Here is a 26,961-nt window from a genome sequence, read left to right on the forward strand (position 1 = left end):
GTGGCATGTTTGGTTCTGTTCATTTTCTTAAGTCATTGACTGATATTGTTCTGTTGTGAATGAGTGTTGTTGTGAACAATGAACAGTGTTTATGTGGATTTAAAGAGTACATCTTACACTACACATAAAACACTATGTTGATTGTTTTCTTTAAATATATCAGGGTATCAGCAGCGTTTAAAAAAAAAAACTATTTTAGGCCTTAAAAGTCTTAAATCCACTGAAATATTGTGTTGTAGGTTTTAAATCATTTTAAACCGGTCTTTTTTTTCTGTCCATGTAAAGTTATACCCAATTGGTAGGGCCTGACAGAATCTGCAGACATTTTTAGCTATTTTATATAGCTATATTTAGCTTAAGATTTGCGTAATTATTTTGAGAGTATAGTAAATAAAAATGCATACTCTCAGAAATAAACTGCTGTCACTGGGGTGGTACCTTTTTGAAAGGTATAAATTTTAACCTAAAAGGTCCATATTGATAGCTCAAGGATACATATTAGTACCTAAAAATTACTAAAGGGTTTCTCTTAAATATTTATAGGTACTAATATAAACTTTTGAGGTACCATGTGGACCCTTCAAGGTCAAGTGAGTACCAGTGAAAAATACACCCCTACTCTTTACGAGAAATGCCATGGGATTTTTAAGGACAAGGGAGAGTTAGGACCTCGGGTTAAATGTCTCACCTGGAAGACAGAAATAAATCAAATGAACACTTTCTTTTCTATTTTCTTTTCTACTGTAATAAATGACTTGTTCATGTTTGTAAATACAATACTTAATACAACCTTGTTGTAAAATATTACCCAAATATTTTAATATGTGTTCAGCAGAAGAAAGAAACGCTTAAAGGTTAATTTGGAACCACTTAAGGGCGAGTAAATAGTGAGTACATTTGCATTTTAGGATGAACTTCCTTTAAAGGGTGACTGGGCAACAACGAGTGAGCCGAGTTTTACATGCAAATGACCCTTCACTCCAAAATAAATAAAGGTCATTTACTGGAATACATATCCTCAAAAGCTTATTTGGATTGTAAAAACCAGAAAATGTTTCTTTATTATGATAAAGGAATCTTCAGATTTTCAAAATGATTTGCAGATTGAGAGTAGGAAGGAAGAGCTGATCGCTGATTGTTTCGTTTCATGGGAAACAAAATTGCTTTTTCGGGTAGATGATTCGGATAAGATGATTAGATATGCAAAAGTTACCGTCGTGTGGTCATAAAAGTTTAATAAATCCAAATTAATCTTGAAACGTATTTGCGGACATTTTCATTTCATCTTTATTTTCTAGCCTAGCGCTTTTACAAAATTGTTTCAAAGCCGCTTAACACTGAGATTCTATAATAATTAATTCTTATTCATAAAAAAATTACTACATTAAATAATTCGTGGAAATAAATGAAGAAAGAAAGATTTAAACTAATTCCCAAAAATTCCTTTATTTTCCTTCGGCTTAGTTCCTTTATTTATCTGGGCTCGCCACAGCGGAATGAACCACCATTACTAAAGAAAATTTATTAATTGTTTTTCTATCTTTACTAGCCATAAACGAGTTTTTTTTTTTTTTTTTTTTTTGCAGAAAGAAAGTCAGATACAAAAAGTATAGCCAAATTATTTAGTCATTTGGTTTTTATTCACTTTCTTTTTTTCTTTCTTTTCATTCTTGCATTAGTTGTTTTTGCAAAAAAAAAAAAATATATATATATATATATATATATATATATATATATATATATATATATATATATATATATATATATATATATATATATATATATGTAGAAATGAAGCTGCTGGAACTGCTACTTTAATAATCGTGATGCAATTAGCACCGTTGTCCCGCCAGTGGTCGAGTTTACAACATCCATACGTGACACCCCGAGCGGAATCCTTTAATGTCCGATCCGAGGTCATAATCTGCCCTTCCGAAAGCGCTTTATCTGCTATCAGCGGCCCCCGGTGCGTCTGAAGCCGTACATCCCCATAAAGCTCCTGCTGGGCCCGAGAGCGGAGGTGTGCTGAGCCCTGTGTCTGTGCTTTAATCTGCGGAGGATCGGGTTTTAATCAAGCTGCTGTACTGGGAAACGCGTTATGAGGAGCTCAGCCTCTCCTCGGATCTGCCTAATTGATTGAGCTGCCTGGCGTCCGACATCCCCTTCAGCCGCTCACTGCCTAAAAGATCTCTCTTTGGATATATTAAGTTCAGTAGTCAACATCTGAAGATAAAAACCTTTCAAAGTTGTCCTAAAAGTATTGAACACCATTTTTTGTCTTATATGACACTTTTGAAAAACATTTTTGATCCACTTCAAATGTGGACTACTGTAGGATGTTCCCCACCTTTACGCTTAAAAGACCCATAAATGTCCGAAATTAGGTTTTTGCAACAAAATTAAAATATTAAAGTAGATTACTTAACAGTGCGGCAATAATAGGTGTCCAAAACGAACTTTTTGTGCAATGTAAAGCTTGAACAGATATTAAAGTGTATTGTGAAAGTGTGAATATAACGCAAAGGTATAAAATATGGACGACGTTAACAACTGGTTTAAGTTATAATATAACTTTTAACCTAATGGTTCATTGAATTTTTTCCATATTGTACATATACCGATATGAGTTAAAACAACCAAATATTTTATGTATTAGTCTAACATGTTAAATTATAATCACCTTACTCTCATTATCTTTATTGGCGCTATCTAACAAGAACATGCACTGTTTTAACTCGTAATGTATTTTATGAGACGTAATAGTATTAAAATAATGTATCTGTGATAGTAAAACAACTATAGTAAGTGTGTCATGAATAAAGAACAGTAAATACAACAGTATAATTCTTTAGAACGGTTCAAAACACTAGTATTTATTGTAAATTAATATGGTAAATTCTATCTATCTATCTATCTATCTATCTATCTATCTATCTATCTATCTATCTATCTATCTGTCTGTCTGTCTGTCTGTCTGTCTGTCTGTCTGTCTGTCTGTCTGTCTGTTTGTCTGTCTGTCTGTCTGTCTGTCTGTCTGTCTGTCTATCTATCAATCTAATCTCCACAGGCTGTGCACATTTCATTTATCCCAAATAAAATACTATAGTAATTTATAGAAAACACTACAGTGCTTTTGAACAAGTAGAGAACTTTAATATGGACTATAGCTGTACAACAACAAACTATTATACACAAATTAACCAATAATGTAGTTTTCTATAGCTGGTACTATAATACAGTACACCACAGTAAAATAACCTGCATTATGTATGTATGTATGTATGTATGTATGTATGTATGTATGTATCTATCTATCTATCTATCTATCTATCTATCTATCTATCTATCTATCTATCTATCTATCTATCTATCTATCTATTTATCTATCTATCTATCTATCTATCTATCTATCTATCTATCTATCTATCTATCTATCTATCTATCTATCTATCTATCTATCTATCTAATCTCCACAGGCTGTGCACATTTCACAGGTGCCACAGGCATATATCAAGTCCGCTTCTCATTGTACTGTCTGTTTATCTTCTTGATATTCTGTTTTATCCCTCAGTTTTAAATCCAGCAGCAGTTGTTCTCATTTCTCCGCTTTGATCAAGGTCTCCAACCCAAAAAAGAAAAAAGAGCCCAGAGCTTTTGCAGCGCAGATCTCTATATTTCCTTTACATAATCCCCAACGCTTTGAACGCGGCGGCTGTTATCTCGGATCCTCTGCGAGTTATATTTACTCTGATACATGGGAAAATGATAATCATTTGGACAGCGGACACACACTCTCACACACACGGCTCTCTGGACGGCAGAAACCCGACACCGCGCTCGGTGAAGGGAGTTCAGCATCAAAGCGCCGGTCCATCTGTAATAAGCATCATATAATGTCAAACAAAAACCGCTGCTGTCTGGAAGGAGCTGTCTTTCTCACTTGTTCTGTAACAAAACTGAGAGAAATGTCTGTTCACCTCCATCATTTCACACGGGTAATACTGTCTGACACTGATAGGAGAAACATTTCAGGAGCACCTGTCGATTCTGCCCCTTTATTCGCGACACCCGTACAAGAGCAAGAAGTAATTCCTAAATTAAATTTTAGATTTCCCAAATAGTTGTAAATACTGTTTAGCTTATAATAATAATAATAATAATAATAATAATAATAATAATAATAATAATTATTATTATTATTATAGTTGTTGTTGTTTTTATTATTATTATTATTATTATTATTATTACCACTGTTGTTGTTGCTATTATTATTATTAATATTATTATTATCATTATCACTATTAATATTGATATCATTATTATTATTATTATTATTATTATCATCTTCAGCATTATCATCATTATCATCATCACTGCTATTATTATTATTGTTGTTATTATTATTATTTTCATCATCATTATTGTTATTATTGTTTTTATTATTGTTATTATTATTATTATTATCATCACTATTTTATTATTATTGTTGTTGTTGATGTTTTTATTATTGTTATTACTTTCATCATTATCATCACTATTATTATTGTTGTTATTATATTGTTGTTGTTGTCATCACAATTTTTATTACTGTTGTTGTTGTTTTTAATAATAATAATACATTGAATTATTTTCCGTCTGCATTCTATCAACTAGTTGCATTCGTTGCCTTTGCTGTGCTATATACAGACTTGTGATTATTTCCAAACGAATAGTGTTATCTTTAATACAAATCTTATAATAATATTTGATAATCTTTAATCTTTTTTACAGTAGGCTAGACTCTTTAAACATTTAAGCTTAAGTAAAGATACCATTTGATCAGATATATAACCAATGTAAACAGGGTTAAGTTAGTCATACTGTTATCATTTCAAATAGCTGGGCAGCGCGTTTAAAAACCTATTCACATTCGTTTTATAATGATTAAAACAAATAGGCTGTATAACATTTATTTAACAGTCGACTGAGCAATGTGAAATAGCCTTTCAGTAGCATTTATGTGGTTTTATATAATGAAAGTTAGGCTATAAGTTCTGTCATTTTGAAGCAGTTATTATTTATCCATCTTTGGAAACAGATTTACGCGGTTCTGATTTGTTTTTATAGTAAAGCAAGGCGTTTCATTGTGCACTTCACACATGTGAATGAATGATGCCACTTGTCCTGGCAAGTGAAATAGTTGCTTTACGGGATCGTTGAAAGTTTTAAGACACGCAGGCGTTTCCGTTTGGACAGGAGTTTTCCATCAGCAGCAGCAGCAACAACAACAAAATCACAGCAATAAATGAAATCATTAAATAGTTACAAATTGGTGCTTTGAACTGTTTCTTGAACTCTTCTGTAAACAAATAACCAGCCTCACTCATGTTTACTCAGAGTAGATCTTATCAGGAACAGTCTCTCTCTCTCTCTCTCTCTCTCTCTCTCTCTCTCTCTCTCTCTCTCTCTCTCTCTCTCTCTCTCTCTCTCTCGCCCTCCCTCCCTATAAATATATAATTTTGCTCTAAATGAAACATGCACCATTATGCTAAATATATAAATATTTAAAACTGCCTTATTCTGCATATTAACGATTACAGAGGCTGTAATAAAGCTTAATCATTTAAATCGCACATTTGTTTATTCCACAAATTTATAATAAATAATAAACAGTAAATTAAATATTTATAATCAATATTATAATAATAATAATAATAGTAGTAGTAATAATAATAATAATTATTATTATTATTATTATTGTTGTTATTATCGTCAGGGCCTGTTGTTATTGGTAGTAGTAGGGCCTATTATTATTGTTGTTATTATTGTAATAATATTGATAATTAATATTATTATCATTTTTATTATTATCAGGACCTATTGTTGTTGCTGTTATTATGATAATAATTATTATTATGTCCTAATATTATTGTTGTTGTTGTTGTTATTATCATCAGAGCCTATTGTTGTATTTGTTGTTGTTGTTATTATTATTATCATCATCAGGGCCTATTATTGTATTTATTGTTGTTATTGTTAATATCACCAGGGCCTATTGTTGTTGTTATTGATATAATAATAATAAAATTATTAATAATAATCAAAATAATAATAATAATTATCATTATTACTATTATTTATTTTAATTTTATTTTACTAATATTATTATTGCTATTATTATTATTATTATTATCATCAGGGCCTAATATTGTTGTTGTATTAATAATAATACTACTACTACTACTAATAATAATAATAATAATAATAATAGGCCCTGATGATAATAAAAACAACAACAAAAACAATAGGCCCTGATGATGATAATAATAATAACAACAAATATTGTTATTGTTGTTATTATCATTACTACTATGGTTGTTATTATTATTTTTATTTTTATTATTAACATCATCAAGGCCTACTCTTGTTGTTGTTGTTGTTGTTATTATTATTATTATTATTATTATTATTATTATTATTATTATTATTATTATTATTATCATTAATATTAGGGCCTATATTATAGTTGTTGTTGTCGTTGTTATTATTCGTTTTTGGTTGTTGCTGTTATTATTGTTGTTATTATCTATAATTATCTTTATTTTCTGATTTTCAGTTTAACAACAAATGATCTGTTATTTTATCAAAAGTATCTCAGATATTCCGTGGATCAGTGATAAGTGTTGACAGAAAAAGAAAACAAAAAGAAAACCGGTTTATTGTTCTGTTGTACAGTGACGGCGAGAGAAGGGCGAGTTAGTGAGAGAGGGAGAGAGAGAGAGAGAGCGAGTGATTGACGTGAAGTGTGTCTGCTGTTGCATACAGTGCAGTGGTGACAGGATAGTTGGTTTATATAGCGGTGACTCAGAGCGAAGCGCGCACTCGCTGCATGAATGAGCGCGCGGAAGACACTGAACACACTATCAGCTGCAAGAGCACGCCGGAGCTGGTCAAATGACATGCCGTTTTAGGTCGCTAACATACCCAAGAAGAAGTTTTACACAACTTTTAACAAAGCGAGAATCAAAGTTTTGTGTGGTGAGCGTCGCGCGGATCTGGACACTATGCATTGTCAAGCAGAGCTGAGACTCGCGAGCAGCGCGCAACTGAAAGCAGCCAGAAGATACAAGACTTTCATGATCGACGAGATCCTCTCCAAGGAGACTTGTGATTACTTCGAGAAGCTTTCCCTTTACTCGGTTTGTCCCTCTTTAATCGTCAGACCCAAACCTCTGCATTCATGCACGGGTGAGTGATACAACACGTTTGCGTTGTATTTGAAATGTCGTCTAATGTTGAATGAACATTGATATGTTTAGATTTTTTTAGGCGTTTTACTTTCAAAGCTTCACTGTAAAAATAAATAACAATAATTTCCACTCAACTTTTCAGTTTTATTACCGATAAAGCTGAGCAAAAGTCATATTATGAGAAGCAATTACATGGAAAAGCTATTAATCAAAGCATTGTTACGTTTCTGCACGCATTATGAATGCCATGACAAAATTTATGTTATTTTTGTTTGTTTATTTTTACTCCTGCATTTGTTGTATTTGCACAAGTTTGAAGTCTTGTTCCGAATTTAATGTAGCACATATTACGCTTTCCATAATCAATCTCAACTTCTTTATTTATAAAGCACATCCAACTGCATTTTAGATTGCCAAAATGCTTCACACAAGTCAGGGAAATTAAAATATTCATGTACATTTATTGGGCTAATAAGACGAGAAAACATCATCCAACTCTGTTTCTAAATATTGCAAACAAACGGACAGGAAAGTGACAGCTAAAAGTCAAAATCTGAAACTATTATAAGTCTCTAAATTATAAGCATGAAGAAAAGCCCAAATAACCGATATCGTGATGACAAATATTCGAAAAACCCAAATAGACGGTTATTATTTATAACATACCTAAAATTAAATCAAACGCCATCAAGAATAAAAACAACCTTATAAAGTTTAAAATAGACTTTATATTAGTTTACACTCCAAAATGCGCTTTAACACTACATTCTCGTTGAGATGATTAATTAAATTTTACTTACGAATGTCGCAAGTTGAATTGTGGACTTAAAAAGTGCTTTATTTGCGCCCACAGTAGAGTTTACAGCCACTGTGTAAAACATATAAAATAATTATAATAAGACACTTATGTATATGGCCTTAATATAAAATAGCTAAATTTACTGATATATTTTTCAAGTATTTTAGTCAAGATGCGTAATCTAATGTGTCTTTCTTTACATTTACTCTATTTAGTTGTTATTATTATTAATATTACACATCCACCAAAATCATACAGTTCATACAATTGAAGAATTGAATAACTGAATTTCGTTCTTGCACGTTCTCCCTGTGTTGGCGTGGATTTTCAAAAGTGTATGGGTGTTTCCCAGTGTTGTGTTGCGGCTGGAAAGGCATGCCGCGTGCCGCTGGTGGTTCATTCCACTGTGGCGACCCCTGATTATTAAAGGGATTAAACCGAAAATAAAATGAATGAATGAATGACTGAAGTTGTCTGTAATGTATGGGTGAGAGTGTGCATGAGTGTGTATGGATGTTTCTTAGTACTGGGTTGGAGCTGGAAGGGCATCCTTTGCGTAAAACATGTGCTGGATAAGTTGGCGGTTCATTCCGCTTTGGTGACCCCTGGTGAATAGAGACTAAGCCGAAAGAAAATAAATGAATTGCGGTCTATCTCGTTTACTGCAGTCAAGTTAAATACATAGCTGAACCCCACAGATAGATAAGCCTTTGAAATATCACCACACCTCCCTGGTGATTTATCATGGCGTTCTGACACAATACTCTCCTCATATTTCATCGTTAAACTTTGTTTTTTGCCAATCGCGTTTTGACCGTTTTTGCCTGTGTGACCTCAGGGCAGCTTCTGGTGCGCGCGCATTCCCCAAACTGCATTTGTTTCATTCATTTAAACTGTCACATTAAAACGAGCCGGGTATCTGTGGTAAAATAATGACATCTTCTCCTCTTACTTGCCCCAAGGAACACAAACTCTTGGAAGCCACGGGACATTTTTCTATTTACAGAACTGACTATGCAACATAGGATGCAGTCAGGTATGACATCCTGAAGCAACAGGTGCAATATCATTCCATCATAATGAGAAGCATTGTGCGAAGTTCACAAGACGGTCCTGGCACGCCATTAATCCGGATAGTTATACATCAGGCAACACGGCGATGCGCATATAAACGTTTGACCCTCAAGATCACGGTAGTGGCATGGCTGTATTGGTAGCAGCAGCCGTGTAATTAGGTTTAAGGGATTGATTAGGCGCATTTGTGAATTCTCACAGCAACTGTGACCCATCCAGAGGTTTAGCGCGGATTTAACTCTGTGGTTTCCAATGCGACTTCACAAACGGTGGATCGCAGATCAAATATTATTCCATTTATAAACTCACTGGGCTATACACACTCACTGTTTCCTCTTAAAAATAAACTAAAAATAATATATATATATATATATATATATATATATATATATATATATATATATATATATATATATATATATATATATATATATATTTACAATTATCCGGCCCCAGCTAGGGGGGATCGAAAGACCCACCCCTCACAGACAAATGTCCAGAATTTATCCACGAGCTTATTTGTCCTATTTTGACTGCTATGCCATAATAAATTGTGAAAATAACCATCGAAGAAGGCTTAAGGACCAAGCAGACTCCTAGGTCTGCTGGGGAGTTTGTGTTTGGCTAATAAATGACAATAGGATAGTTTTTAATTTAAAGCTTGAACAGCATCATTTTTTTTCTAATTATATATAATGTAATAAATTTGTAGTTGAAAATAAGTATTCTCGTATTTTTGCTTCTAAATCTTTAGAAAATGTTTTTGGTACATCAAAAAGTGTGGTTGATGACCATCCGACAAGCTAATCCATCAAAAATAGTGCTTAAGAAGTATTTAAACCTCATAATTAAATAGAAAATGAGGCAAAAATAACTGCAAAAAGGTCCATATTTTAAGAAAAAAAAATCCACCCCTTTTACTGGGCTGGCTACAGGCCTGTATCCTCAGCTAAAAAAATGTTTTTCTTTCTTGTTCAAATTATTTATTTAAAATAATCTGAAACAACACAATTATTGAAATTTTATTGCCACAATTTAATTGTTTTATGTTCAATCTAATTAAACATGCCAAACTGAATTTTTGTTGGATGTATGAATGGATTGTGTGAAACCCTGCGTTTTTTTTCACAATGAGTGCAGACCATTTCATTCTTTCTTTCTTTTCTTTCCATCAGTATATGTCTTGTAAAAGTGTTGCAAGACGCAAAGCGAGCAAGTTTTTCAGGTCACAGTGACTGATATCACTGCAAATCTTGTTTAGCATTGATGGATATCTTTAAGTAGATACTCATCTTGTTTCACAGCCCTTTAGTCATTTTTTCTTTATATGTTTATCTCATCTAACAACTAAGTTTCAGCAGATCAATTTAAAATGACAAGGGGGTGATGATGATATGACGTTTCATATACAGTATTTAAACCTGTACATGAACAGATTGGTTACATTTGATTTTGAGATGTCCTTGTTATACACTGTTAAAAAAATGTATGATCAATTAGTCCTATTTTTAGGTCATCGTAACTTTAAACTAAATCAATCATGCTCTAACTTAATTTTATAAGTTAGGCAAGCTGTTTTAAGTCAATTCAACATAAAAGTTCAATGGACCCATAAGAATAATTTGATTCAGCTTAAAATTTGAGGCAAACAGGATTTCTTAAGTGTACACTCATTTTTTTTTCTTTCTCGTTCAAACTACTTATTTAAAATGAGCTGAAACAATACAATTTTCGAGATTACATTGGAACAACTTAATTTTTTGTTTAATCCACATAAATTTGATAAAAGTGTAAAGTTAACTTAATCAATTTGTGTTGGGACAACATGAATGAATTGTATGAAACCCTGCATTTTTTTTCAGTGTACAATAATAGAATGATTTGTGCTGCATGCTCAAACTACTTATTTAAAATGAGCTGATTCAACTCAATTCCAGACTTTTTTTTTTTGGGTGGAAACTTAATTGTTTTATGTTCAATCAGCTTAAATTAGTAAGAACAATTAAGTTACCTTAATCGATTTGTGCTAAGGCAACATGAAGTAATTGTTTGGAGCCCAGCATTTCACTCATAAAATGATTTTAGCAGCATGTTTAAACTACTTATTTAAAATGAGCTGAATCAACTCAATTCTTGACTTTTTTTTTTAGAGAGGACAACTTAATTGTTTTATGTTCAATCTAATTAATTAAATTAGTAAAATACAATTACTTTAACTTAATTCATTTGTGTTGTGACAACATGAAGGAATTATGTGGAACCCTCCCTAAAAAACCTTAAGAATTCTGTTGTTTCAACTCATTTTAAATAAGTAGTTTGAACAAGAAGCAAAAGTCATGTTTTGAGTGTAGGGTTAGCTTTTAGTTGCATGTAATAATCTATAATTCACTGTTATTATGACTATAATGCATGTCTCAAGTGTCTAAAATGATTTAGCTGCAGTGCAAAATTCCAAACTACACTCAAAAAGTGCAAAGTATCCCTCCCCAATCTTGAAGTGTGTTGACAGAAAGCATCTTTGCTCACCCGTACCTGCTGTGCAGTTTGTGAAATCAGAGACTCCTCCACTGAATGATAAAAATAGCTTTAGTTCACTTGCTTGCTTCAAACACCAGCCATCAAACATACATGTAAAGATGCACTACAAATCACTACTATGCACACCAGTATACATGTGTGCACGAAGTCAAGAATACGCACAGGCATGCTTCCTTCTGTTTGTATGTCCAGCTGTGAGATACAAGGTAGTGTGAGATTTTGGCAAGCCGGGGCGGGAGGATAGAATAACCAGTCCAAATATCAGAACGCTGTGCACCCTGTGCCTTTTCAAGTCTGAGGGGTGTGAGATATTCTATATGCCAGCACATCAATAGACGGTACTGCTTAATATAGATTGTAACTGGCATTCAGACTGGCACTCACTGAAAGGCCATTGGACCTGCACTGTCTCACAGAGAATCCGTCGTCACAAATGTAAACGCTGTGACCACTAGGAGCCGCTGGAAGACACGTCAAAGTAAAGCATATCACCCACACCACAGTCTGCAGTCAATAAGTCAAAATGACACCGTGGTTTATACTTATTCATATCTAAAAAGCGTTTTGGAGGAATTTAGATACTTCTTTGGTAGTTTGAGATGTTCTTGTCGAGTCTATTGTCTGCCTTCAACATTAAACATGACCGAATTCAGCACTGAATTCTCAAATGCAACTACTTAAGTATATCAGATTGCAGTTATGATTTTTTTTATATTGCAATAATAACAGTCCATTACAACAAATACAGATACAAAATAGTACAATCAATAGAAATATTACTTTTTTTTGCAACAAGAGAAATGTAAAAAAATTAAACTAATATAATATAGGTAAATCAAAAGAAAGACAAAAAAAAGGAATGAGGGCAAATGAAAAAATAAAATAAATTCATGCAGAATATAAAATAAAGCACATGTTTTATAAGTTTTAATAGCTTTCTTGTTGTGAGAGTCTGTGATGGTTTTTAAATAAAGTTCCAGTTCTCGTTTAAAAAAAAAAAAAAATTGGTTTACATTGTTTGCATTTGTGAATAAAAAACGTTCCAATAAATAAAATGAGGTTTATGCAAAAAGTGGGTAGGTTGCAGTTATGATCCGAGTCTCTGACAGGCTAAATCATTTTAAATGTCGGGCAATCAACCTGATTCAAACAGATTTAATGTTTTTTTTTATGTGTTTTTTATTGCATTATAGCATAATCAAGCAAAAATTAGGTTAACAATTAAATTAATCAAATTATTAAGATAATAATACAAATAAATACACTTAAACCATAGAATAGACACACAAACACAACAAAAAAAAACAGTCTTCTCCCAGATTTTAATTTTAGCAACTTTAAAGATTTACAGTATAACCAAAATTCCCTTTGGAAAACTGAAAACAGTGGTTTATTTAAGGGCACTTGCATTTATGAATATAAAATATATCCAAAATTAGACTATTGTTCAATACAAATTTAATATTATTATATTTTCCTAATAAACCAAAGAACATATCATTTTTAGAAAATTGCGAGGACAATTTGAGAGAAACCTTTAACCACTCGAATGAATCAGACCAAAAGGTTCTGCTATAGTAACATTCAAAAAATAAACATGCAGTTGTTTCAGTGTCAACCTCACAGAATGTACAATTGTTGTGATCAAAATTAAATCTATGTCTAAGAAACTCTGAAAATGGGAAATATCTGTGAATATTTTAAAATGTACTTCTTTAGCTTTGGGGGGTATGGGGAAGGAAAGAAACACTGTTCTTTATTCGAAAACTGATTAAATGTGTCTTATAGCTATTATCCAACTGATTTTGCTACTGGAAGCCATTTTCATAGAATGTGCGAGATTGATTAGCCGATATGGAAGTGCAATATTTGCAGTTAGGCAGTGCGTGTAATTAAAATGACGTTTTAATAATAATGATGTAATATGATTTAATAATGCAATACATCATAATATAAGCACAAATCCCAACGAAACCAATTTACCAGTATCAAGCATATTGCTATCTATCAAACTGGTTAAGCTGGAGGACACCGCAACCTAAAGTCTTTCAATCACATTTTAATTATTTATTATAATTATTATTATTTTAATAATAATTTTTTTATTAAATTATTATTATTTTTTGAAGATGCAATGGGGTATATGCACATGAACTTTTAATTTTCAGCCAGCCAGCTCAATGGCTTCCGGTCTTCCCATTGCAAAATCGCCACGTTTAAGATCTGATTTCTTTTAATAATAAGGGATCATCGCTGCTTAATAAATATTTGGCTTAAAGTGGGTCTCAGACCGGACAAGAACCACTGCATTAAATTCCGTTTTTCTCTTCCATCTTTTTAAAATATGAACATTTATTTTACCTCAGTATTTTGAATGTTTCTGCGCTTCCCTGCTGGTGGCCTACTGACGACTTTACATGGTCTATCATCTCGTTTTATGCTTGAACAACTAAATAAATGCCTAAGTTTATTTAACTGATTGTATTTTACAATATTGTATTTTGTCAGTAACATGGGTCAAGCGCAGTGTTGCCAGATTAGGCGGTTTCCCGCGGTTTTGAACACGATTGTGCTGGTATAAAATGACATTTTAATATCTAATTATTTTGCCATGTCCATGTATTTATTCATTTACAGAGTGGCAATAAGCAAAACACAACATTAAATAATTTACTGAATTTTCTAGAGATACAAACCCCATTTGTCATCATTCATTCATTTTCCTTCAGCTTAGTCCCTTCATTCATCAGGGATTGCCACAGTGGAATGAATTGCTAACTATTCCAGCATATGTTTTACATGCTGCAACCCATCTCTGGAAAACACCCATACACATTCATTCACACATACACTATGGCCAATTCATTCAATTCACCTATAGCGCATGTGTTTGGACTGTGGGGGAAACCGGCGCACCCAGAGGAAACCCAAGCCAACATGTGGAGAACATGCAAACTCCACACATGAATGCCAACTTGCCCAGCCGGGACTCGATCCAGCGAACTTCTTGCTGTGCTAAGCACTGAGCCACCGTGTCGCCCCTTATCATCATTGTATTTTGTCATTTCAAACACACTGACATTAATACACACCCTATGAGTGCTGATAAAGGTTACCTATAGTTCTACCCACTTTAAAAGTTCACCTGAGAGGACAGCACAGCTTAATTGCGGGTTTTAATATTTAGTTTGGAGACATGTCTCTCATCGTAATGCAGGAAAGGCTTTTAGAAGCATTTTCTGAAAGGAGATACAGATAAATTTTGCAGATAGTGTAATCTCCTTTGACAGCATGCTGAAAAACGACCTAATAGCAGGACAAGTTTCCTTCAGAAGAGTAAATGATGGCAAGAACTGTCCACACCTTGCCTTCACATTTATCCACTGCAGACAATAAATCTGATATATATATATATCCCATACAAACCGATTATTTTCACACACGTACACAATTATTGTCACAATTGACAGGCCTCACCCATGATGCAGAGGGTGTGGCTTTTTGTGAAAATGCATTATCAGGGTATTACTATGGATATCTATTGTGAGATCTTAGCTTTAGGCAGTTATGGAAGTCAAATAATTCACAGGGTCACGTTTCATGTCTAAACATTTTGAAGAAACATAATACACTGAAGTACGAGCTGCTTATGCTTTCCATATCCTAACACTTTTGTTTTATATATATATATATATATATATATATATATATATATATATATATATATATATTCCGAATGTATTTTGTTAGATGCTTGGAAGAGAGCACCAAATAAAGCTATATTATAAAATACACTCACCGGCCACTTTATTAGGTACACCAACTGCTTGCTAACGCAAATTTCTACTCAGCCAATCACATGGCTGCAACTCAATGCAGTTAGGCATGGTCAAGACGATCTGCTGCAATTTAAACCGAGCATCAGAATGGGGAAGAAAGGGGATTTAAGTGACTGAAAGTGGCATTGTTGTTGGTGGGCTGGTCTGAGTATTTCAGAAACTGCTGTTCTACTGGGATTTTCACGTACAACCATTCCTAGGGTTTACAGAGAATGGTCTGAAAAAGAGAAAATATCTAGTGAGCGGCAGTTCTGTGGGCGCAAATGCCATGTTGATGGTCAGAGGAGAATGGCCAGACTGGTTCCAGCTGATAGAAAGGCCACAGTAACTCAATCAACCACTCGTTACAACAGAGGTCTGCAGAAGAGCATCTCTAAACGCTTCTAACCTTTAGGCAGATGGGCTACAACAGCAGATGACCATACCGGGTGCCACTCCTGTCAGCTAAGAACAGGAAACTGAGGCTACAATTCGCACAGACTCACCAAAATTGCACAATAGAAGATTGGAGAAACGTTGCCTGGTCTGATAAATCTTGATTTCTGCAGCGACATTCAGATGGTCGGGTCAGAATTTGGCATCAACAACATGAAAGCCAGGATCCATCCTGTCTTGTATCAACAATTCAGGTGGGTGGTGTTGGTGTAATGGTGTGGGGAATATTTTCTTGGCACACTTTGTGCCAATTAGTACCAATTGAGCATTGTGTCAACACCACAGCCTGCCTGAGTATTGTTGCTGACCATGTCCATCCCTTTATGACCACAGTGCACACATTTACTGATGGCTACTTCCAGCAGGATAACACACCATGTCATAAATCACCAATCATCCGAGACTGTTTTTTGGACATTAAAATGAGTTTACAGTACTCAAATGGCCTCCACAGTCACCAGATGTCAATCTAATAGAGCACATTTGGGATGTGGTGAAACAGATTCACATCATAAATGTGCGAATCTGCAGCAACTGTGTGATGCTGTCATGTTAATATGGAGCAAAAATCTCTGGGGAATATTTCTAGTACCTTATTGAATCTATGCCATGAAGAATTAAGGCAGTTCTGAATGCAAAAGGGGGTCCAGCCTGGTACTAGTAAGGTGTACCTAATAAAGTGGCCGGTGAGTATATTATAATGCTTGAGTGAATTCGCCAAACACTTCCAGCAAGGAACATTTGGAAAACTATACCTTCCAATTGGCTTGCAGAGGCTCTGTCTAGTGTGTGTACGTGCACGTGTAACGTGTGTGTGTTTTCTGTTGCTCCATAGATTTAGATATTAAAAAAAAAAACTGAAATGAGTGATGAAGCATTAAATCTGTCACCACATGGCCCAACCAAAACACAGTGTACGTGTTAGAGAGAGTTCAAATGTACATCAAGTGCCAAATGAAATCATCTCGCTGGAATCCAATCAGTCAAGGGAAAAATAAGACAGGAGTGAAAGAGGGCAATCAAGAGCTTAGGGTTTGCTACTGTTTTTTAGCCATCGGTTGGGGAAAGCGCAGGGTTCACGGCTCTATTGTGAGTAATGAAAACTTGACACGTCGTTCCAAAACACATGCATGACAAGTCAAGGTGTTGAGCTCAAAGCAAAAGATTTTCTGATATAGCCGGCCTGTCATAACAAGGAAATGTAACACCCTTAACTGCTTTAGATGTTTTTGGGTCGAATGAAATGTTGCTGCCTTTTTTAGCACAGATTTTTCACATTACATTTACTCAAAACATGAATCCAAAACAGTCGCATCTTTATAATGAGACCTCGGGAAAATGATTACATCGATTCATGTTTGTTAGAGCAATTAACAGGGATCTCGGATGCAGTTAGACAGCTCTTAACTAATAACTGAAGGCATATTACTAGTGGACATGTGAACTGCAGACTGTGGCCGAACAGGTTGATGATGCATTTGCTTAAAATGAGATAAACATAATATCTGTTTGCTTTGGGGAGAGAAGCAAAACACTAAAAAACATTGTAGTAACTTTTCATTTGATTAATATAGAAGTACACAGTATAATAAAAATATTTCTATGTAATGAAATATTTTCAAATTAAGCACGGGGGAGGTAGGAGGGAAAGACAGATAGAGATGAGCCAGAAGGCATGTCATGCCTGGACGTGTTGCGTTGATAGCAATGAGATCATCCTGACTTGTATGTGTAAGTGCATGCATGTTTGTGCATTTATGAGTGTTGAAAAGTTCTGCTTTCCCTTTGTCTTTTTCTTGTACTGTCCCTTTGTAAGTTGCTAATAAAAATAAACTTAATATCATTATATTATAAACCCAAATTAGTTTCAATTGAAATTTGTAATATTTTTAACATTTATAAATAATAATAAAAAAAAGATCCAGCAGTTGATTCATTTATTCATTTTCTTTTAGGCTTAGTCCCTTTATCAATCTGGGGTAGCCACAGCCGAATGAACCGCCAACTTATCCAGCACATGTTACACACAATGGATGCCCTTTCAGTTGCATCCATACACTCTCATTCACACTCATACACTATAGCCAATTTAGCCTGTACCCAATTCACCTGTACTGCATGTCTTTGGACTGTGGGGGAAACCGGAGCACCCGGAGGAAACCCACGTGAACGCAGGGAGAACATGCAAACTCCACACAGAAACGCCAACTGACCCAGCCGAGGCTTGAACCAGCGACCTTCTTGCTATGAGGCGACAGCGCTACCTACTGCGCTACTTTCTTTGCAAATTCTAAATAGTGAACTCATATTAGCATCCAATAGGGCCAGACAGAATCTGCGGACATTTTTTGCTATTTCGGCAGAAAATTTTGTAAAAATCTGTGGATTTATGCGGAATTATTTTAGGAGTATCGTAACTAAAAAACTTAATATACGAAATAAAAAAAACAATACATTTTTAACTTTTATTTAATGTTTGCAATGCAAATCCAATTAGAGCCACTAAACCGCAAGTATCTCATATAACATCTACTAAAAGACATAACATGTTACTTTCCAAACTGTGTTGTAAATAAATCATATGAACATTTTTATATTACTATTATGACCGTTATATTACAAAAATATTAGTGAAATAAATTCATGTGATTTCAGACCGAATATTCAAAGCATAATGATGTGAAGTTTATTTATAAACTATTTGTAAACTTCGAGAGGATCATGTGCTTACGATTGCTTGCAGCCGGTCCCGCAGTATTCCATTTATGATTCACCAATCAGACAATTCATAAGCCACTATAAATACCCTAAATTCCATATAACAGCCATTTTCTTTTGAAGAACCCCCTCTTCCACCCCTACTCCTCCTCCTTTCCTAGATGGGTGGCACGGTGGCCCAGTGGTTAGCACTGTTGCTTCACAGCAAGAACGTCACTGGTTCTAGTCCTTACCAAGCCAGCCGACATTTCTGTGCGAAGTTTACATGCTCTTTCCGTGCTCATGTGGGTTTCCCCCGGGTTCCCCGGTTTCCTCCCACCGTCCAAAAACATGCAACTTAAGTTAATTGACTAATCCAAATCGGCATCATAGACATGCTCCTAGTAAGTAGTTATCTCGTAAGAGCAATCACTATCTGTTCATTAGCTACTACAGCAGTGGAGTTCCAACACAATCTCACGGCAATTCGTAACTTTCATTTAGTGGCTAATTCGTACAAATTCGTACAATCTAATTTGTACATTTTAGTACGATTTGCTCATCCCCCAATGACGGTTGGGTTAAGGGGTGGGTTTAGGTGCCACGCCTTCTTTTTAAAATCGTACAATTTCGTATGAATGAACTCGGACGAATTCATACGAATTAGCCACTAAACTGCCAAAACGTAAAATACTTATGTTTTCTCATAAGATAAGGCTGGGAGTTCCCGAGATCTACCTGAGCTCAAACTCCCCTCTCACCTTGCAAACGGGAGGGAGCCCCGGGCTCGAGGATCTTATGAGCTCAGGGCTCTCTCTCGGGACAGCATGCCAAACACGCTGTATAATCAATCATCAGCTAACAATATTTGGAGCATGTCACATGTTGTCACTGAACCATTGTGCGAATACAAGACCAACTTCACCTCAATGAATCTCGAAAGCTCTTCCATTGTTTGCGCATTGCTGTCTTAACAACCAGTGTTTCCTTCAGGTCATATTCAACAAGGAAATGATTTTTGATAAAAATAAATAAATAAACAAAAAAAAAAAACAGGCTTTACCGCAATCATTTGTCTTTTCATCTACAAGCAATTATCCATCAGATAAGACATGCCAGACATTTACTGCGGATTAAATAAGATTGCAGGCAATTTGCCTGTGAAATGGACATGACATCATGTATTCATTTCACAAAAAAACGCTCTGCCATTCTCGCTTTCCTCAGTAAATCACAGGATCCGTTATTTAGCTTGACGACATGAGCTTTTTTTTTTTCCTCTTGGAGGTATTATACACTACACGACCTCTCTCTACGCTCAGACGGCTCCCGTACTGCTTTTTATGGACTCTGGCGTCTTGCTGATGTCTGAAAAAATAAAAAAGCACGAGACAAAGAAAGAGAGAGAGGAAGACTTAGAAATATTAAAACCTAAGGAAGGTGGTACTGATGTCTCAGTTTTAAAATTATTACCCAGAGTGCATCATGTCGGTGTCAGTGTGCATCACAGGAGACTCATTATCCTTTCAGAGTTCAGTGTGAAACAGCAGTTACATCACTGCAGTTCAGCCACCTTACATCACACAGGCCAACACTCTTAACACTTACCTACACCATTAGTGAAGGCGGGTCGACGCCATTACAAGGTTTGAGTTCACTCAGACGTGACGGCTGTTAAAACTCGGGGTTATAGCTGGCTCACTTTAGCAGCTTGTAAACTAGGTTTCACAGTCGTGTGTGATGTTTTATGGATGCGCAACTTCATTACTTATTAATCTCTAGTACTTTATGATAATCTTTATAAAGTATGATTAGTTAAAGATGAAAATTTGTACATATTTTTGTCTGTATATAGACTCTACAGCCATCAATTTGTAAGTCATGTCTTATAGACTTAATACAACAGTAAAGACATACAATTATATTTAATATGACAGCTATACGCGACGCAGTGGCGCAGTGGGTAGCACGTTTGCCTCACAGCAAGAAGGCCGCTGGGTCGCTGGTTCGATCCTCGGCTCAGTTGGTGTTTCTGTGTGGAGTTTGCATGTTCTCCCTGCGTTCGCATGGGTTTCCTCCAGGGTGCTCCGGTTTCCCCCACAGTCCAAAGACATGCAGTACAGGTGAATTGGGTAGGCTACATTGTCCGTAATGTATGAGTGTGTGTGTGTGTGGATGTTTCCCAGAGATGGGTTGCGGCTGGAAGGGCATCCGCTGCGTAAAAACTTGCTGGATAAGTTGGCGGTTCATTCCGCTGTGGCGACCCCAGTTTAATAAAGGCACTAAGCCGACAAGAAAATGAATGAATGAATGAATGAATGACAGCTATACGAATTATTTTCGATTGTTTATTAATATGACTTTAGTAAAGGAAGGTTAAATTAAGGTATATATTAAGTAAACACTTAATCCTTTTGGGCGGCATAGTGGCTCAGTAGTTAGCACTGTCGCCTCACAGCAAGAAGGTCGCTGTTCGAGTCCCAGCTGGGCAAGTTGTCATTTCTGTGTGGAGTTTGCATGCTCTCCCCATGTTGGCGTGCCCGACCCCTGATAAATAAGGAACTAAGCCGAAGGGAAATTATTGAACGGCTTAACCCTTCTGAAACGGTACAGATAAAACTGTAAATGTAAACTAATACAATTATAAAAATCTTTATAGTAAACCAGTACAAATGCTAAACTAAAACCACTATGTTAACTAACTAGGTTAACTAGGCAGGTTAGGGTAATCAGGTTAGTCATTGTATAATGATAGTTTGTTATGTAGAAAATCAAAAAACACATTTCTTTAGGGGGCTAATAATTTTGACCTTAAAATGGTTTTAAAAAAATTAAAAACTGCTTTTATTCACGCTGAAATAAAACAAATAAGACTTTCTCCAGAAGAAAAAATATTATAGAAAATACTGTGAAAAATTCCTTCCTCTGTTCAACATAATTTGGGAAATATTTAAAAAATTTCACAAGAGGGATAATGATTCTGACTTCAACTGTATATGATAAGTGCATTTACCAAATGATTATTCATTGCGTTGCTCTTGTTGTCCAGGCTCTGTTCCTCTGAGGTCGTATCCTCTGCTGTCTGTGATCACACACCAGGCGTCCAGCAGTGTGTCTCCTCTGTCTCAGTCGTCCCCTCATCTGCCTCCATCCAGCGAGACTCCCCTCAGCATCAGCAGTGAGTCTGATACGGAGCACTGCACTCCGCGGCTAAAGAAACCCCGCCGCAGCCGCACCATCTTCACCGAGCTGCAGCTCCTGGGCCTGGAGAAGAAGTTCCAGAAGCAGAAATACCTCTCCACTCCAGACAGGTCAGTGAGAGCTCAAGCAAACATCTCAAATTGTGCTTTTGATTCCGTCTGGCAGTTCTCCAATATTTGTGCTTCACAGAAGTTAAGTTCGCAACTCATGCTCATCGTGAAAACGCACCCCCGTATACATTTCTGGAGAGCGCAAATTATGTAGCCAGAGCTACGTATGGCTGCATTTCATCGTAAAAACGAACGCTACGGGGCGATATGACGCCGCCACCGACTTCTATTCATTTTTTTGCGGTACCAGCTGATCGCTTACCTCTGTGATGATGGGTTATCCGTCGGCAGACTTGAGATGCAGAGTGAAGTTGACTGTGGGGATGGGGTTTGAGACCGGTGAAGAACGGTTCCAGAAAGCAGGTAAAGCTAAAACAAACGGCAAGTAAATAACATAGTGAGAATGTGGTAAAATCGGAAAACACTGTAAAAGTCAGGCTGCAGCAAGGGCTTTTTTTTTCTGGATTGCTTTTGAAAACACTATCGATTGGCTTTAGGGAAGAGGGTGGGTGGGTCAATCAGTCAGTCAACAGCGGCCTCTGGTGGATTTATGTGAAAACAGCACGCATGAATGGCACTCGTGAGAAATTTGAGATCTGCAAAAGCGCTCACAGCAGCCTCTGGTGGATTCGCGAAAACAAAAACTGCAAAAAATAAATAAATAATTGAACCTCCTGGGACATATTTTGCGCTCTCTGGAAATTTATATAAGGACACATATCAATTATGAGCCTGAGTTTTACGTTTTCCAACCCAACATTTATTTTAATCTGATATCTTTTATATCCAATTTCAAATTATACTGTGGAAGCATACACACACACACACACACATATACAGTAGAATAAACATATGCATGTTATTGTTATAATGTTATACCATGCTATAATATATGTACATATCTCCAAAATAAAGGTAGAAAAAGCTGTCATTAGAATGCTATTCTTTTCAAAGTACACTTTTGTACTTAAGTTACATATTAGTATCTAAAGCAGGGGTGTCCAAACTTGGTCCTGGAGGGCCGGTGTCCTGCAGATTTTACTTGCCTCAACACACCTGCAAGGATGTTTCTTGAAAGCCTAGTAAGAGCTTGATTAGCTAGCCCAGGTGTGTCTGATTGGGGTTGAAACTAAACTGAAAGCAGGACAGCGGCCCTCCAGGACAGAGTTTGGACACCACTGACCTAAAGGATCCATAGTTTTACCTTAAAGTTGTGTATTTAAACATAAAGGATTCACATTGGCATTTTAGAGTTATGAATTAGTACCTTAACAGTCTAGTTTGTACTTTAAAGGTACCTATTTTGTACCTAACAAGTACAAAAAATAAAATAAAAAACCTTTTGGAAGAGAACCACCCAGGTCTCCATGATATTGGAAAATACTGACATTGCGAAATTTTGTTTTTCTGCTATATATTGCGGTATGAATATGATTTCACAAGATGACCCTACGATGTACACAGTAGATAGTGCTGTCGCCTCATAGCAAGAAGGTCGCTGGTTCGAGCCTCGGCTCAATGGGCGTTTCTGTGTGGAGTTTGCATGTTCTCCCTGCAATCGCGTGGGTTTCCTCTGGGTGCTCCGAATTCCCCCACAGTCCAAAGACATGCAGTACAGGTGAATTGGGTAGGCTAAATTGTCCGTAGTGTATGAGTCTGAGTGTGAATGAGTGTGTGTGGATGTTTCCCAGAGATGGGTTGCGGCTGGAAGGGCATCCGCTGCGTAAAAACGTGCTAGATAAGTTGGCGGTTCATTCCGCTGTGGCGACCCCGGATTAATAAAGGGAATAAGCCGTCAAGAAAATGAATGAATGATGAAGATGACCCTATTTGGAAATAATTGCTAAATTTATATTGATTGGACTTATTTGCAGGGGAGTGCATCAGCATAAAATACACAGAATGAATAGATTAAAACAGATGAAAACACAGAACAAATATAACAATAAATAAACCACACTATGGTTTTCATCTGGAGTTTCACAGTATTGAAGTATAGAATTTCAATAATCAAAAGTAAAAAAAAAAAAAAATAATAAAATGCAGCGTAGTCATATTGTATTAATTAATCATTATCTTTGTTAAAGCAGCAAACTTTTCAATTTCTTGTGCACAAATGGTTTAAACTAACTTGAAATCTTACAGTCACCAGCCTTAAAACACCCATCCAAATAAAATACTTTCATATTAATAGGTCAGCCTTAAAAAATGCAGGTATTAAACTGTGTTTTATAGTTAATTACTACCCAAACTTGACGTTGCAGATCCTGTGATGTGACTACTGCAGATTTGCACATTGCGATATCGATGCTGAAATGACATATTGTGCAGCCCTACTACCTAGATTACAGCATTTGTACTTTTATTTCTGAGAGTGTACAGTTGAAGTCAGAGTTATTAGCCCCCTGATTATTTTTTCCTCAATTTCTGTTTAACAGAGAGAAGATTTTTTTAGCACATTTCTAAACATAATAATTTGAATAACTAATTTCTAATAACTTATTTATTTTATCCTTGCCATGATTACAGTAAATAATATTTTATTAGATATTATTCAAGACACTTCTATACAGCTTAAAGTGACATTTAAAGGCTTAACTAATTAGGTAATTAGGTTAACTAGGCAGGTTAGGGTAATTAGGCAAGTTATTGTATAACAATGGTTTGTTCTGTAGACTACTGAAAAATATATAATTTAACGGAGCTGATAATTTTGACCATAAAATTGCTATTAAAAAATGTAAAAACTGCTTTTATTCTAGCTGAAATAAAACAAATAAGAGTTTCTCCAGAAGAAAAAATATTATCAGACATACTGTGAAAATTTCCTTGCTCTGTTAAACACCATTTGGGAAATATTTAAAAAATCAAATCAAATCAAAGGGGGGCTAATAATTCTGACTTCAACTGTATATATATATATATATATATATATATATATATATATATATATATATATATATATATATATATATATATATAAATTATTTTTATTATTATTACTATTATTATTATTATATTTACATTGAACATCTGATATTTTAAATAAATAATAATAATTATTATAATTATAATTAATAATAAAAATCATTAACTCATTTCATATCTATGCTTTTATGAATCTTATATGAAAGCAGAAACATTTACAAAGCAATTCATTGTAAAACAAATTGACTGCATGCATTTTTAATACTACAGTACATTTTTATGAAACCGGTAACATGAGAACAAATAAAATAGGAATTTGACTTCATGCAACCTCAAAGAAAGCAAAGCAATTATGATGTACCGTGAATTAAAAAGTACTCTGAGCGCATATAAAACCTGAAATAAACACTTGAAGCGGATCGCTGTTAGCCAAACGATTACCTTGCTCGGAGTCGTACTTAAGACGACAGTAACATTTTAACCGTGCTTTGAATTGCTGAAGAAGTCTTTAAAAAGAAACACTACCCCATTCAAGACAACAGGGACGCGCGCCAAGAACAGCAAACAAAAATGTATTACATTGATTTCATGCCAATCATTTAAAGCACACGCAGGTGCATTTTGGAAACTTTGGGGCTTTGTACAATGAGATGAGGTAATCTACATGTCGCGGGTCTTCTCTCTCGGGACGGTTTTTTCGGGCCGTAACACATTTTCCATTTCAGTTTGGCTCTGTGTTCAGATTTGGCCGTGGTGGGTGTGTTTCCATTATGGCCTAAAGGGTGCATTTGGGTAAAAATCATACAAAATTTGGTCTGTTACAGTGATTCTGAGTGCATATCACACACACATTCATTAACGCACACATCCATGCACAATCCCACCATAGATATACCGTAATGATTTTTATACTGTAAAAAATGCCACACAATTTCTTAATGTTGTCCCAACTCAAATTAATTAACTTATTTGTTTTTTACAAATTTAGGTGGATTGAACAAAACAATAAAGACTGTAACTCGCAATTCAGACTTTATAACTCTGAATTCTGACTTTATAACTCTGAATTCTGACTTAATAACTCTGAATTCTGACTTAATAACTGGCAATTCTGACTTTGCAACTGCCAATTCTGACTTAATAACTGGCAATTCTGACTTTATAACTCTGAATTCTGACTTAATAACTGGCAATTCTGACTATAACTCTAAATTCTGACTTAATAACTGGCAATTCTGACTTTATAACTCTGAATTCTGACTTTGTAACTGCCAATTCTGACTTAATAACTGGCAATTCTGACTTTATAACTCTGAGTTCTGACTTTATAACTCTGAATTCTGACTTTGTAACAGCCAATTCTGAATTAATAACTGGCAATTCTGACTTTATAACTTTGAATTCTGACTTTATAACTCTGAATTCTGACTTAATAACTGGCAACTCTGACTTTATAACTGAATTTTGACTTGATAACTGGCAATTCTGACTATAACTCTGAATTCTGACTTTATAACTCTGAATTCTGACTTTGTAACTGCCAATTCTGACTTAATAACTCTGAATTCTGACTTTATAACTCTAAATTCTGACTTTGTAACTGGCAATTCTGACTTTATAACTCTGAATTCTGACTTAATAACTGGCAATTCTGACTTTACAACTGAATATTGACTTGATAACTGGCAATTCTGACTATAACTCTGAATTCTGATTTAATAACTGACAACTCTGACTTTATAACTCTGAATTCTGACTTTAAAACTCTGAATTCTGACTTAATAACTGGCAATTCTGACTTAATAACTCTGAATTCTGACTTTATAACTCTGAATTCTGACTTTGTAACTGGCAATTCTGACTTTATAACTCTGAATTCTGACTTAATAACTGGCAATTCTGACTTAATAACTCTGAATTCTGACTTTATAACTCTGAATTCTGACTTTGTAACTGGCAATTCTGACTTTATAACTCTGAATTCTGACTTAATAACTGGCAATTCTGACTTTACAACTGAATATTGACTTGATAACTGGCAATTCTGACTATAACTCTGAATTCTGATTTAATAACTGACAACTCTGACTTTATAACTCTGAATTCTGACT

General features: G+C 35.1%; 1 protein-coding gene across 2 annotated transcripts in view; it reads left to right on the forward strand.

The window, feature by feature from the left end:
- The first annotated feature begins 6,857 nt into the window (after nucleotides 1-6,857).
- barx2 (BARX homeobox 2) overlaps nucleotides 6,858-26,961 on the forward strand; it is a 33,367-nt gene continuing 13,263 nt past the window's right edge. Inside the window, exons 1-3 of one of the 2 annotated variants that reach the window (XR_012393864.1) lie at nucleotides 6,858-7,227; nucleotides 21,661-22,932; nucleotides 23,083-23,934. Coding sequence is in view for 1 of the 2 variants with exons in the window: in XM_001342008.9 (XP_001342044.1) it covers nucleotides 7,044-7,227; nucleotides 21,661-21,922 (446 nt within the window). In the remaining variant the exon portion in view is untranslated. Of the gene's footprint in view, nucleotides 7,228-21,660; nucleotides 22,933-23,082; nucleotides 23,935-26,961 lie in introns of those variants that run through there. The other variant, XM_001342008.9, reaches the window with a different exon arrangement.

This window comes from Danio rerio, chromosome 18 (genome assembly GCF_049306965.1).
Source record: "Danio rerio strain Tuebingen ecotype United States chromosome 18, GRCz12tu, whole genome shotgun sequence".
In the NCBI taxonomy this organism is placed as follows: Eukaryota; Metazoa; Chordata; class Actinopteri; order Cypriniformes; family Danionidae; genus Danio; species Danio rerio.